We start from the raw sequence: 15,641 nt of genomic DNA, 5'->3' as shown, positions 1-15,641 counted from the left end.
AGATTTCATATGTGGATTCTATAGTGGTGTGTTCTTCACCAGCCCTTGTACACTCCGGTTAGGATCATGCAAGTTTGTTAAAAATTCCTTGTTTGGTGGATTCATTCAGATGAAATTTCACAGGGTCATCCTTTTGTTCTCCCACTTCCGGTGGCCACAGTGACCATGGGCGCTTCCCCAATTGGGGGGGGGGGTTCTTGGGAAGGACAGTACAAGTTGCGAGTTCCCCAGAAGAGGTCAGTTTGTTTATTAATGGTCCTGTAGGTGAGAGCTGTTCTCTTACTTTTGAGGGTCTTTCAGGATGCTCTCTGGACCAGTTGCAGTCCAGACTGACAGTATGTCTGTAGTCTGATGTATCAGCAAACAGGGGGGATCCAGATCTTATCCTCCTTTGTCAGGAGGCAATGAGAGTGTGGCAGTGGGTGATCTCTTGTGTGGCCTCTTTCTCATTGCAAGGACATACCTGCGAAAGACAGTGTGCTTGCAGACAAATTAAGCAGGCCCATTGTGATGCACCATGAGTGGTCTCTTAATGTAAAAGTGCCGGAAAGAATTTTCTGTCAATGGGGCCAGCCATGCTGTGATCTTTTCACTACCCCCACCAACAACAGTGCAGCAGTTGCTGTAGTTCACAACTGGCCCTCCATTTTCTTGTATGCTTAATCTCACAAATTCCTACAGAAAGCTTACCTGCTGAAGAGCAGAGTTATACTCATTGCAGCTTTTTGACTCCACTGTCCTAGAATTTTTAGCTTCCTTTTTACTGAGGTGGGTAGTTTCTCTACTATTAAAGTACAGTTGGTTGCCATTTCCAACTTTGATTCAGGCGAAAATCACTCTTCTTTGGCCTCTTCTAAGTTGTGCAAGACGTTTCTGAAAGGCATCTTCTTTCTGAAGCCTTCAGTCAAGGACTCCTCTCTCCTTGGAAATTAACTGTCCTACTTAAAAGTCTGACCCAAAGCCCCTATGAACCTTCAGCCAAGACATATCTTAGGGTCTTATCCTGGAAGGTTTTTTTTTTTTTTTTTGCTGTTGCCATTATGTCAGCTAGGCGAGTATCTGAAATCCAGGCACTTCAAGTCCAAATCTTGCATACCTGTTTTTTTTTTTTTTTTTTTTTTTTTTTTAAGGATTGGGTCACCTAATGTACCAATCCATCCTTTTTTACCCATTGTGGCTTTTGAGTCAGACATTAATCAAGTCATTAACCTGGTGGTTTTCTTCCCAAAATTTTCCAGTAAAGGTGAATACATGCTCCAAGTTTTGGATGTGCACTGGCAACTTTTATCATTTCAGGAAATCTGACCTTTAGTTTATATACTTCTCACCAAGCAGATTAGGCATGGCAGTTTCCAAAGTGACTTTAGCCAAATGGTTTACTGATTGCATATTCTGTGTCTACAGCCAAAGAGGGTTCTCTTGGCCTAAGCCCCCTAAAGTACAGTCCACAAAGCCTGTGGCCAGTTCTTCAGGTTTTTGGTCAAGAACATCACATTTGTGCCACTGTCACTTGGTCCAGTGCTTATACCTTTATTGCTAATTAGAAACTAGATTTGATTTCTAGGAACAGAGCTGCTCCAAAGTATCCTTCCATGAAGACCGCCCAAGATTCACCCAGCTGGAAACGCTGTCCCATCAGTTGAGGAGCAAATGAAAAAAACATCATCAGATACAGAAGTTATGTACTCACCATAATGATGCATCTGTGTTGTCCATTTTCATTCTTCCTCAACTTCTTGCCCTCCTAACCCCGCTTCCCTTTCTTCCTGGAGAAAACCTGAAAGCGACTATTTTGAGAACCAGTTGTTCCTTGTTTGAGCTCCAGTTGTATCTCTATTGATTCTACCTTATAGATTCTTTGTATGGTCAACCATGATTACTAGAGGCAGCAAACTCGATCTGAGGTATGCTCGGTTAGTGGGGCATTATGGGTAAAGGGAAGGAGCTTGAGAGTTGGATATGTGAATCTAGAAAAGTGGTCGAGCCAGATCTGAGACCCATCTGTGGAGGAAGAATGAAAATGGACAATTCAGATGCATCGTTATGGCGAGTGTATAACTTTTGTTTTTCCTTTCAAGGTGGAGGTGGTTCCGAATGAAAATTATGTTCATTACACTTCATGCAGAAACAAAAGCAGCTTAATTTTCAGTAGGTGGTGTTTGGTATTTGTATTCAACGTTTTAGACTTGCTCGTTTGTAAAATACTTTTGCAATAGTGACAGTATCAAATCTGGGATCACCTTCATTTCGTCGACAATTCATTTCACTGACACTCAACTCAGCAGGCCCAGTTCACTGGCACTCCATTTCACAGACACTTCATTTCACCGACACTCAACTCAGCAGGTCCAATTCACTGGCACTCTATTTCACAGACACTTCATTTCACCGACACTCATTTCTTCGAAAATGATATATGGCCTATTCCCCACTGTGGAGCGAGACTGGAGTTAGAATATATAGTAAGGGGAGGTGTGGGGATGCGAAGCCCCCCACATACTGGGATTCTATAATGGTTTGTTGGTAGTAGTTATACATTGCACTTGTAAGAATGCATCTGTATACTGTAAAACGTCTATGATATGTGGGGGGGCTTCGCCCCCACACCCCCCATTGTGGGGGGCTGTGCCCCCCACACCTCCCCCTTACTATGTAATTCTAACTCCATGGTCGCTCTACAGTGGGGAATAGGCCATATATCATTTTCGACTAAATGAGCGTCGGTGAAATTAAGTGTCAGTGAATTGGGCCTGCTGACTTGGTTGTCGGTGAAGTGAACTGTCGACGAAATGAAGGTGATCCCAAATCTGGTAATAACTTTTGCTTTCATTCTGTGTGTAAAACTGCCAGATTTTCAATACTTGATTCCATCATTTGTATTAAACTGTTTCTTTCTTTTTCTTAGCAACACGTTCATGATGGACGCAAAGAAAACCTTGATGGCTTTGTAAAAACATTTGCAAAATCACTACCACCTGATGGCAATGCTGGAATTTTTGCTTTGGATTGTGAGATGGTAGGCATGTATATATATAAATAGTCTGGGTTTGTAGCTGATTGTTAGGAGAATTAAAGTGTTGCTACCTTTAGCTTAACAGGTACTTGTTGAGATGAAAGCAGTTGTACTGTTACCTTGAAAACTGAGTTTGCTACAAAGATGCTGTCCGTTGATATCTTCGCACTGGTCGGAATTGGCAGTGCAGTCTGTCAGTCTGTAATACCAGCTGTTCTGTACTGCCAATGAGGTATTAATGCCAGATATGCTGCAAGTGCCCCTTTTATGTGGTACTGTTGAATGTAACTTAACAAACAAGTGTGGGGCTGCCTCTTAGATGAGTTGTACCCATTTTCCTTTGTGCTCATTTTTACATCCTTTTTGTGCCCTTGTCAGTGTCCTACATTCAACCCACTGTCTTCAGAACGTTTCCTAGCTTTCTCTGTCAGCATTGTGCTAGATTTTATTTATTTATTTATTTTTTCCTCATCTTTGTGCCTCCCTGTTTTTAATTTTAGTAGATTTTTTTTTTTTCAGTGGGGTCATCCATGTTAATATCTGAGCAGTTTTTTTTTTCTTCAGTTCTTGGCTTTGAAGTGTGTGACTTTATAAGTTACAGTAACACTCAAGTTTGGAGTTTGGTTTAAAGTGTGTTTTCTAGCTAGCACTAGCATTCCTCAGTTTGTTTAGGAGGAGATGAGTGTGTGTGTGTGATGCCTTCTTTCCCAAGCATTGCGGTTCATAAAGACTGCACAAAATGAGAGCGGTACTGCTCAAGACAGTAAGTTGTTAAATGGCTTTGGGCATGCAGTTCTCTACAAAAACAAGCGCTTAAAAATGTTCAGTGTGGTGATGTTCTTCGTGTTTCACTGTTGCAGTCATCACATTTGGGTTATCTGCTTGCAGTAGGCCTGATTATCAAAGTCTTGGGTCCTGCGTCGGTTGCTGTCTCATATTCCATGATGTCAGGTAGTCAGCGGTATAAAGCATGCAGCTGACGCCATTACATCAGTCTTTCTTGCCATGCGGTGCCCGAAGCAGAAGCAGTTCGCAAGTGCCGGCCAACTCCTGAAATTTTCGTTTTCGAGTTTCAGACCAGAAGTCTTCAACTAAGCTAAGTACCCTGTTGGGGATCCTTTTTCTTGCTCTAAACCAATGTCAGTAAAAGTTAACAATTGTATTTCTTGTGGAAAGCAAATACCTCATAAAGATTTTCATTCGTACTGCATTCCTTGCTTAGGCCCAGACCACAACATACCTCGCTGTCGGTTTTGTGCCTTATTCAAACCTCATACTATTTGTCGTCAGTTCATTTACGCAACCAAATATTTTGGTACTCTGTTCAATTATCCAGAAATGGCTTCGGTAAGCCACCCGACTACCGACATTCCGAAAAAATGCAAAGATAAAGACAGAGACAGACCACATAGGTCCAAAGCTGCCGACGACACTTCTCCTAAGCTAGTCGCCAGTTCACCGGTACTCAGTGAGGCACTTTCGCAGTCCCTGATAGCCGCTACGAAAGATTCGCAGGCCTCTACTGAGACCCATTCGGAGTCCAGTATTCCGCAAGATGCTTCTTCGATTGTGGATTCTGCAGGTGTCTCTACCTTGGATGAGTCCAGAGCCGCTGTGCTGGCACCTACTTCTGAGGGTGTATTCAGGCCTACTGACTTGCATATTAAACCGACGCCATCTTCTTCTTCAAGGCCTAAAACTCGAACTATGCCTAGAAAACTGCACCCAGACTGCATGGTTAGGCCCCTATGTCTGAAAAACAAATGATAAGAATGGCTGAAGACCTTCTTACTCTAATCAGGGGAAGCCACCCTTCCCCCCTCTAAGAGACCTAGGACTGATTTTCCTTCTGATTCTTCTGATCAGGATTCTGAAATTTCTGTTTTCTCTGATGATCAGGATTTGCCCTTATGTACATATGAGGATTATGATGCAGAGGAGGACTCCATTTCTTCTGCTTCCCCTCCAGAGGATTTCTCTTTTGATGAAACCTTGCATACACTTAGGGAGCATTTCCGCTGGGAAAGCCAGGATTACTCTGACTCCAAACAGTGGCTTAGGGAATTCTTACTCCTGCCTTAACACAGGCTTTTAGCTATCCCTCCTGTACTGGGCATTGTAGATGATGCCTTCTCGGAATCTAGCCTGGCCTCTGACACTTTACCTCCTGCTCCCAGAAAACCTGATAGGTATTACAAGGTGCCTGACTCTCACAAGTCCCTCTTTAAAAATCCTACTGTGGATCCTGAGACCATTTCACAGGGACCCAAGGGCATTAAGGCTACTACTGCCAAAAATCCTACCCCCTCTGATAGCGATTCCAGGGCACTGGATAGATGGGGTAAGAAGGTATATGCTTCTGCAATTTTGGCCATTAAGGCCTTAAACTGCCATTTTCATATGTTAAAGTATCAGCAGCATATTGTTGGATTGCTTAAGCAGAAAATGATGTTGATTCCTGACTGTGCTGAAAATAAAGAATTACAGGATTTAATGCATTCTTCTGAACAAGTTGGAAAACATATTTTGCAATGTGGTTTTGATTCATTAGAGGCATCTTGCAGGGCTGCTGTCACTGGGTCTATTCTTAGAAGGCATGCTTGGCTTAATGAGCAATCTTTGCCAGATCATGTTAAAGCTAAATTACTGGATGCTCCCTTAAACCAAGACTGCCTGTTTGCCAACAAAGCAGAAGAAGTACTTAAAAAGATGGAGGAAAAAGCTAAATCTATGCAAACTGTTAAAGATTTCCTGCAAGTACAACCTCCCAGAAAGAATTGGTCCTTTCCTGCCTCTTCCAGGCCTTCTCAGTCCAGACTCAGAACCAGTAGAACACTGAGGCTTCAGTCCCAAGGTACTCACAGGCCTAAGCAGTGGGGGGCTCCCACTTCCAAAGCAGGGAGTAGTAAGACTCCCCCCCTAATAAACTGTCTCAATGACTTAACTTTAAACCTTCCAAGCCCTGCTCAACTGACTGTTCCTTTAGGGGGAAAGATTGCCATGCATGCAAAAAATTGGGAACTCATTACCCAGGACAAATGGGTTTTAAATATAGTTTCCCAAGTATACAAATTCCACTTCCACTCCTTCCCAATCCCAAACAGCTGGCCAGACCTACCCCCAAATTAGTGGGCAGAGGCTGAAAAGCAAGATCTGAAGTAGGTAACTTCATTTGATCATCAACCTGTGGGTATCGGATCCGACATGGATCAGAGCCGGCAGCTTTCTAAGCTAGAGATCCGAGCTCCAAGCTTCTCCCCTTACCCACAATACCCTGCCACCTCCTTCCAATCCTCAGATCTTATTTGCCGCGGCTTTGTCAAGCACGAGTTTCTCGAGCTCCTAGCATTAGGTGATCTGTGAGTAAAAATCTTATTAATTTTAGTGTGTGTGCGGACAGTTTAATCTCTTAGCTTAAACCCTTGAGTTTTTTCAATTTTCCTGTAGTTTAAAACTTAGTAATTCCCCCCTTTCCCTTAGGTTTTGTGTGAGGCGCATGTGTGTGTTTTTCCTTAGATATTATGGCCGAGGCCCCTAAGGTAATTTTTTCTAAGTGTACTGAGTGTGGCCATAAGCTTTCCCCAGCGGATGGCCACACTCAGTGTGTCCTCTGCCTGGGGGTAATGCACTTGTCATCAGGCTGCCAAGTTTGTGTAGCTTTTAACCCCCGGGCCCTGAGGGATAGAAGGAATAAGCTGATTCTGGCGGGTCTTCTACCCGTGGAATCTACTTCCTCCTCCTCTCCCTCAGCGGCTCCAGCCACGGCTGCGGCTGTTCAGCCTGTTGTCCTCTCTCCCCTGGCTGGGACTCAACCTCCCATTTCTTCCCAGGGAGAGAGGGACTCTAGGAAAGAAAAGAAAGAGAGGAGAGAGAAATAGAGAAGGAGAAAGAGAGGCATAGAAGCCACAAGCGGCAGGCCGACTCTGCCCTCTCGGCCCCACCTGCCAAGCTGTTCTCCTCACCTCAGAAGGTCTCCTGGCCTTCCTCCCCTCTGCTCCGTTCTCCATGCTTCTCACCGGAGCCGGAGGAGGAGGCCTGACCATCATCAAGGTTGTTGCGGCGGCCCTCCTGGCCAGCTTCCGAGGCCTCTAGGTCAACCCGTAGTCTCTCCGACGCTGATATGGACTGGATGATGCATCGTTTTCTCCAAACCCAGCTGCAGATGGGAGTGCTGCTGCCTACCCCCCCCCCCTCCAGGGGGGAGTTCGGCCCCACTTTTTGCCCCAATAGCTCCTTCTCCGATCCACCATCGGGTTTCGGAGCCTTAGGATCCCAGGAGTCTCGGAGTCAGGGAGTCGGCGCCGACGGTTATAGCTATCTCGACGCCGGCCATGCCCTCGAGTTTGTCAGATCCTTTTTCAGATCCGAGCTCTCGGGGCCGAGAGCCGTGTGTCGGATCCGAGGGGGCCAGTGTGTTCTCGGCTCCGTTCCGGTTGGAGCACACTTCCCTCTCTGGTCCGAGCGCTTCGGCTCCGATGCTGATTCCCGCGCCGGATCCGAGGGCGTTAACCACGGAGCACAGAGAGATTGGTTCACCCTCTGCTTTTGACATGGTGGAGAGGGTTCTCTCGAGAGGTTCGAGACCCCCTGCTCTTTCTTCGGATTCTGCCCCCACTCCCTTGCAGCTGGGCTTGTCTTCCATCATCCAGTCCCCTGGACAGCCTGCATTGACACCCCAGCCCATTCCACTGGTGGAACATGACCCTGTTGGTGAGCCCTCCTCGGACAGTCCCATCGAGGAGGTCCCTCACAAACATAAGTGTAAGAGGAGGCACTTGGACTCCCCTGAGTCCCTCACGGAGGACACCGATTTGGAGGAAGGGGAAGGTTCCCCAGGTCACCCCCTGAGGACGTCTCCTTTGGAGACATTATGGAAATGCTTCACCTAAAAGGGGGGTGGTCAGCCCAAAAACCTTTCTCGGATGAGTCTGTGTTCCTGGAAGTGTTCGATGCAGGCCCGTCTACCTCTTGGGTGTCCCCCCTGGCCGACCCCCTGGTTGACCTCATCACTACCAGGGCGTGGAAGGAACCGGACACTGTAGAGCCAATCCCCAGGAGGCCAGATAGGATTTTTAGTCCCCCTGTGGACAGGATGGCTTGGGGTAAGGGTTCCCCGGTAGATGCTATGGTGGTGCGGCAGCCACTAAGAAGGAACTTGCTCAGGATAGTTCCTCGATCCATCCCCCTGATAAGGAGTCTCAGACGATGGATCGTATCGGGAAGCGGATGTTTGCTTCAGCTACCTTTTCTATAAGGGCGCTGAATTATTTGGCCCATGTAATTAGACTTCAGCAGGATCTGGTGAAAGAATATGCTGAGTCTCCCCCTGAGTCCATGTCGGCCAAGGACAAACGGACCTTCTCGGCTCTCATGGCCACTCTGAAATTGGTTTCTAACACGTCTATGCGGCTGCTTTCCCATGCCACAGGGGAAGGGGCCGCTAGAGCCAGCGGATCCGGCATTGCCTTAAGGAGTGACTACTGGCTCCGGCTTTGTGACTTTGCGGAACCTTTTAAGGCATCCTTCGCGAACGCACCCTTCGACGGTTCTACTCTGTTTGGGAAGACCATCCACGACACATTAGTTCAGAGCGAGAAAGACGGGAAGAAGCTGTCTGCCGTCGGGAGTCCGCTTCTCTGCTCCTCAAAGGTCCTTTTCGAGGAACTAGAGAGGACAAAAGAAGATGTGGTTCCAGAAGTCTCAGCAGTCCCGTTACGCTCCGGACCCTTCATCCTTCAGAGGCAGAGGGGGACAAGGTGGACACCGGCCCAGAGGCAGAGGGGGGGGGCGAAAAATTTTGGGTCGCGGGAACCTTTCTCTGACCGACCCACGCAGCAGACCTGAGGGGTTGCCCGACTGCTCCTCTCTGGAGGCAGTCTGGGGGCGTTTTTCGAAGCACTTGGCCCAATGGGAGTCCATCACATCAGATCGCTTTGTGCTTCGAATAATATCCAGAAGTTATTCTGTCCCTTTCTTAAATCTGCCTCCTCAGTCGAGGCGCCTCCCCGATGTACCACCCAGTCAGAGGGAAGCTGCAGCTTTAGAGGTAAAAAAAGCTGCTAGATAAAAGAGCCATCCAGCACGTCCCCCCAGGACAACCCAGATTAGGCAATTACTCCAGGTTCTTTTTGGTGCCAAAGAAGATGGGAGACTTAAGGCCGATCCTCGACCTTTCAACAATGAACCTCTTCATTGCTAAGGAAAAATTCCAGATGGTCATGCTTCAATCCATTCTGCCCCTGCTGCAGGAGAAGGACTGGATGTGCTCCATAGACCTCAGGGATGCGTAATATCACATTCTCTTGGGCAGGTGATCCAGGAGGTTTCTCTGCTTCCGGCTAGGGGCCAGTCATTACCAGTTCAGAATTCTACCCTTTGGTCTCACCACAGCCCCCAGGGTGTTCACCAAGGTCATGCCAGTTGTAGCGGCCCACCTGAGACTTAAGGGAATACAGGTTTTTCCTTACCTAGACGACTGGCTCCTTACCACCCCCACCAGGCATCTACTCTGCATAGCCAGGGATCATTTTCTACTTCATGCGTCCCATTTGGGGATCACCATAAACTTGAAGAAGTCATCCTTTCAACCAGTTCAAGTCTTGGAGTTCGTAGGGGCCAAGATAGACACGCTTCAGACCAAGGCCTTCTTGACATCAGACAGACTTCGCAGCTTGACCTTGCATGTTTTAGCCCTTCTTCAGTCACCTGCCCTGTCAGCAGAGGTTAGTCCTGAGAGCTTTAGGGTCCATGGCAGCAGCAATCAGTCTTGCGCCCTTAGCTCGCTTGCCCATGAGGATTCTCCAGTGGACCTTGCAGGTTCATTGGTCCATCCTTCGCCACCTGTTGGACTTACTGATTCCTCTCAGCAGAGTTTGCAGAAATTCCCTCTTGTGATGGCTCCACTCCCGAGAGCTTCGGGAAGGACGACCGTTTGTTTTGCCGCAACCCCAAGCCACGGTGACCATGGACACTTCTCGCCTTGGGTGGGGGGTGGGGGTACTACGTGGGCAGAACTGTTCAAAGTACGTGGACTCAGACAGAGACCGTTCTGCATATCAGTGTTCTGGAGGTGAGGGCGGTGCTTCTAGCATTGCAAGCCCTTCATGCCTTTCTCCCTCCAGGGATGATTGCGATTCAGTTAGACAACATGTCAGTGGTCTGGTACATCAACAAACAGGTGGGACCAGGTCTTATCCTCTTTGCCGAGAGGCCATGAGAGTTTGGGATTGGGTGATATCCACCAACCGTGCACATTCCGGGTCAGTCCAACACCCTAGTGGACAAACTGAGTCGAACTATCCTATCTCCTTACAAGTGGTCCCTGAATCCCTTAGTAGCGAAACAGATCTTCCGCAAGTGGGGTCAGCCTTGCTGCGATCTCTTCACATCTCCTTCCAGTGCGAAGTGCAGCAAGTTTTTTGCTCTAATTCCCCCTCCGGGGAAAGCCCCAGGGATGCTCTAGTCCATGCTTGGCCACCCGGTCTTCTGTATGCTTATCCTCCTCTTCCATTGATAACAAAATTCTTACAGAAAGCTCACCGGTTGGGGAAAAGATTATCCTCATAGCCCCATTCTGGCCTTGTCAAACCTGGTTCCCGTGCCTGCGGTCTTATCTTATAGCTCCTCTCTGAATCTTGGATCCCATCCCGGATCTAATATCTCATCCTTCAGGATTGAAACCCCCAAATCGATCTCAAGCTCTCAGTGTGGTTGAACCAGTTCCATTAGTTGTTAGAACTCCCAGTATCTCGTCTGCAGTTAGATCTATCCTGGTAGCAGCGCATAAACCTTCTATCAGGAAAGTTTACAATAGTAAATGGAAGCGTTTTTTGTTTGGGCGTCTCATAGGAATTTGGACCCTTTCACTGCTCCCATTCCAGCAGTGCTCAATTTTCTATCTTATATTTTTCAGCAAGGGGCCAGTTCTTGTACTGTAAAGGTTCAAATGGCTGCCTTTTCTCGCATTTTCACATTGGAGACAATCTCAGTCCCCTCGCTTCCACCAAGATTTGCAAGACCTTTCTGAAAGGTACGTTTCTCTTGAGACCCCGTTAGGAACCCCGTCCCTCCATGGGATCTAACCTTGGTCCCTCAGGCTTTAACTGGACCTCCTTTTGAACCTGCAGCTTCCGTTGATTTGAAATTTTTGTTCTGGAAAACTGCCTTTTTGGTAGCTATTACCTCAGCCAAAAGGGTGTTGGAGCTCCAGGCTCTCTGTATTAGAGAGCCCTGTATCTGGTTTTCCATAAGGACAGGGTCTCTCAGGACTAACCCATCTTTCCTACCTAAAGTGGCCTCCGAGTCAAACATCAGTCAGTCCATTAATCTTCCAGTGTTTTTCCCTAACTTTCAAAACAAGAGGGAAGTACAAACTTCATTTGTTAGATGTTCATAGACAGTTAAGTTTTTATTTGCACAGAACAGCGGCCTTCTGCAAGTCTGATCAGCTCTTTGTCTCTTTTGCTAAACCCTTCTTGGGTAAGCCTGTGTCGAAGGTAACTCTAGCCAGATGGACTTCGTATTGCATTCTGCTCACATTTAAACTATCTGGCCTGCCAGAGCCTACTGGGGTTCACGCTCACTCTACCCGTTCTGTGGCAACATCTGCTGCATTCTGGTTGAGAATTCCCTTAGATGACATTTGCTCTGCGGCTACTTGGGCATCCTGTCATACCTTTATCTCGCACTATAAATTGGATTTAGTGTCTAGAGGAAGGGCGGCTTTTGGCTCTGCAGTGCTCCGGAATATCCTTCCTTGAGGACCTCCCACGTTTTTTGGTAGCTGGAGAGACTGTCCCACAGGTTAATGATCAAATGAAGTTACCTATTTCAAATAAAGAAGTTATGTACTCACCATAATGTTCCATCTGAGTAGGTAACTTCATTTGTCATCCCAAACATGTGTTTAAAAACATTTTTTAAGGGGCAGTGTATACGAGCTGCTCGTATGTCCTCTACTAATGAAATAATGCTACAAGAAGTACAACACATAAGGTCAATGTTCAGAGCCAGAGGTTATCCTGTACACTTACTCAATGATGTAGTGGGGTACATCAGCTCAGAATGGGGTGGGAAGTATAAACCTTTACTAGGTAATTTCATTGTACAGAAGAACAATGAAAAGAAGGACCAATTTCACAGGGTATGTGTATTAACGTATTCACCTGCAGTGAAATATATTGAGACTATTATTACACAACATTGGAAGTTGATCACTATGGATGAAAATATAGTACAGAAAGTAGGTACTTTCCCTAAATTTGTTTACAAAATAGGTCCTAATTTGAAAATGATGATTTAATATAACACACAAAATGATGGACATAAGAAAAAAGCCACTGTGAAATGTGGTACTTGTAAACAGTGTAGATATATTAATGAGAAAGAAGAATTTAAATTAAAAAAATTTAATGGAACATATATTAAGGGAAGAGCAGGAAACTGCAACACAAAATTTGTGGTATATATAGCTACTTGTGAGGCATGTTCCGCGTTCTACATAGGGAAAACGGAAAGACAGTTAAGATGTCGTATATATGACCATATGTATTATATTAAGAAAAAAGATACAAAGAATGCCCTATGTAGACACACAGTACAAAATGGGGACACACACAGCTTTAAATTCACTGTAATAGATCAGGTTGAGATGACAACAAGGGGTGGTAATGTGAAGGGTATGTTAGCCAAAAAGGAGAGTAAATGGCAAATATTCACGGATGCTGTTAGGTTACCAGGCATAAATGACTTTATTAGTATAAAACCGTTTTTAAGCCTGGTATAGAGATTTTCACATATGTATTTATACAATACCATATAAGTATTCATGTTCATTTTAGTTTAAGTATTTATCAATTGTACATTTATATATTTATATAATTTTAAGTATGTTAATATGATGTAGGAGTGTGTAGGTGACATGTAATAAGACCATAGTGTACATATATACGTTTAGTAGATGTTACTAGTATTGTAATAACATACAGATTTTAAATGTTTTAGCACAGTATTTTTATTTTTATACATACATGTAATTTTATTAATTGTGTTCAATAAGTATTGTTAGATAAGGAAGGACCACTTTAAATTTCAAAAAGTTTTGGCGCCAAAATTGAGTACAAAAGTGAAATTGGAGAAAAAAATGGCAGTTCTGATGAAGTCTGCGTAAGACAGATGAAAGCGCTTAACTCTTGTTAATATTGAGTCCGTCCTGGATAAATTGTGTTGTATCATTCTATTCTTTCAATAAATTATAAATTGTGACCTGTTCCAGCTGGGAAGTCGTTGTGCCGTCCTGTACCTTTGGTTGATATACCAATACCTGAACGATTGTCTAATTCAGGCAGAAAGCCAGGACATACTATTAAATCTGGCAATTGTAAAGAAATTGCTAGCTTCTCTGGGGTACAGCATAAACAAAAATAAATCACATCTTGTACCCTGCCAACAAATTGTATTGCTCGGACCAAGCTTGAATGCAACTTCCCAGATGGCCTACCTCACACCATAGAAGAAAGTTAATTTGACAGCCTACTTCAGACTACTGGCCACAAAGACCCAGCTATCTGCAAGGAAAATACTGCAAGCCCTGGGGTTCATGTCCTCCTGCATTCTACTAATTCCATATGCAAGACTGCATATGAGGAAACTACAATGGTATCAAAAAGCCTATGGTGTCAACATTCTCAGGATCTAGAATCAATGATTCTTATCATACCTTGTCTACAGATAGGGTTCCTGCCACCAAAACAAGGAACTGCCATTCACACTAGTCCCTGCCACCCAAACCCTAACGACAGATGCATCAGACTATGCATGGGGGGGCTCACTTGGCTGGGCAGTGCATTCAGGGCACATGGAACCAAAGTCAAATGCACCTGCATATCAATCAAAAAGAAATGTTAGCTGTACAGTATGCTCTGACAGCCTTAAAGGGCCACATTCTTCCAGGATAATTATTGGTAAAGACGGACACCACCACTGTTATGTGGTACATAAGCAGGGGGGATCCCACTCATACCCCCTCTGCAGACTAGCCATGGCTCTGTGGAACACAGCCTTGAGCTACCAGGTGCACCTACAGGCTCAATTCCTGCCAGGAAAGCTAAATACACTGGCAGACGACCTCAGCACAAATGTCATGGCCCACACAAGTAGAAACTGGAACCAAAGATATTCAGCATGTTGAGAAACAAAAGGGGAAGCCCAGAGATCGACCTGTTTGCCTCCCCCCAGAAATACCATTTGGACAAATTCTGCACAAGGACTCCCCACAAACAAGCTTGGAAAGTGGATGCCCTGTCCTTCACCTGGAAAAATCTATCAGTTTATGCTTTTCCCCCTCTGCCTCTCCTCTCCAAGGTACTACTAAAGATCAAACAGGACAAACCAAGGACAATACTGATTGCACCAGACTGGCCATGCCAACACTGGTACCCCTTCTTGCGCAGTGCATCACTGCTGGCACCATGGCACCTGCCTCAGACCCCTGCTCTGCTGTCCCAGCAGGGGGGCCAGATTCTGCACCCACAGCTTCAAACCCTGAACCTGGCAGCCTGTCTAATTACCTGATCTCTCCTTTACTGTCCCTCAGTAAGCAAGTGATGGATGTCATTCTGGTGGCAAGGAGGCATAGTACTAGAAAATCGTGTGCTGAAAAATGGAAATGATTCTGCTGTTCCTGGAGCCAAACTCAGGGGATGGGCATAGCAGTGCCCAATTTTACCTCAGATGCTTCACAAGGGCCTTTCCTTTTCCTCCATCAAAATTCATGCCTCAGCCATTTCAGCTCATTACAATACAGAATCACCTCTCTTCTCTCATCCACTGCTGAAGCAATTTCTCAGAGGGGCCAAAAATTTAAGACCACCCAGGAGAGCCTCTACTCCAGCCTCGGACCTTAATTTTGTATTGGAAAAGCTCACACTATCTCCCTTCGAGCCAGCTGCAAATGCAGAGTTGAAATTCCTTTCTTGGAAAACAGCCTTCCTTCTAGCCATCACTTCAGCAAGAAGGGTGTCTGAATAATAAGGCCCTCATGGCTGTGGAGCCTTTCATCATCTTTCATGCGGACAGGGTGTCCCTCAGGACCAATCCCTCCTTCATGCCCAAGGTGGTATCCAGTGTGGCCCATAATCAGTCCATTCATTTGCCAACCTTCTTTTCTAATCCTCAGAACAAAGGGGAATGAATACTGCACTCCTTGGATGTGCACAGACAACTTCGATTTTACTTGGACAGGACTAAACCTCTCAGGAAATCTGAACAGCTGCTGGTTGCATTTGCTGCAGGGGCAGAGGGGAAGGCTATTTCAAAGTAAACCATTTCTAAATGGATAGGCCATTGCATTCATTTCTGCTATAAGCACCATGGAAAACCTAACCCACAGGGGATAAGACCCCATTCAACCAGGGCTGCATCTACCTCTACAGCCTTTCTCAGAGGTGTCCCTACCAGGGACATCCTAGAAGCTGCTACCTGGAGTTCTGTACATACATTCACCAAGCATTACCACTTGCCATTTTTTTCTAAATCTAGAGCTGGCTTTGCCACTGCAGTCTTGCAGGGCCTTATAGCTGGTCCTAATGCTAATTACCTCCTTCATAGGTTCATAGGTAGGTACTAGGCT

The 15,641-nt window shown here is 45.8% G+C and overlaps 1 protein-coding gene across 3 annotated transcripts in view; it reads left to right on the top strand.

The window, feature by feature from the left end:
* Positions 1-15,641, top strand: part of REXO1 (RNA exonuclease 1 homolog) — a 1,211,359-nt gene that overhangs the window by 913,892 nt on the left and 281,826 nt on the right. For all 3 annotated transcript variants that reach the window (XM_044053970.1, XM_044053969.1, XM_044053971.1), the window contains exon 12: positions 2,906-3,016. In XM_044053970.1, the coding sequence (XP_043909905.1) occupies positions 2,906-3,016 (111 nt within the window). The remainder of the gene's footprint in view (positions 1-2,905; positions 3,017-15,641) is intronic.

Source organism: Protopterus annectens, chromosome 13.part0 (assembly GCF_019279795.1).
Source record: "Protopterus annectens isolate FY-2018-M chromosome 13.part0, PAN1.0, whole genome shotgun sequence".
NCBI classification, from domain to species: Eukaryota; Metazoa; Chordata; order Ceratodontiformes; family Protopteridae; genus Protopterus; species Protopterus annectens.
The sequence above is the reverse complement of the archived record's forward strand: the minus strand, read 5'-3'. Positions and strand labels throughout refer to the sequence as shown.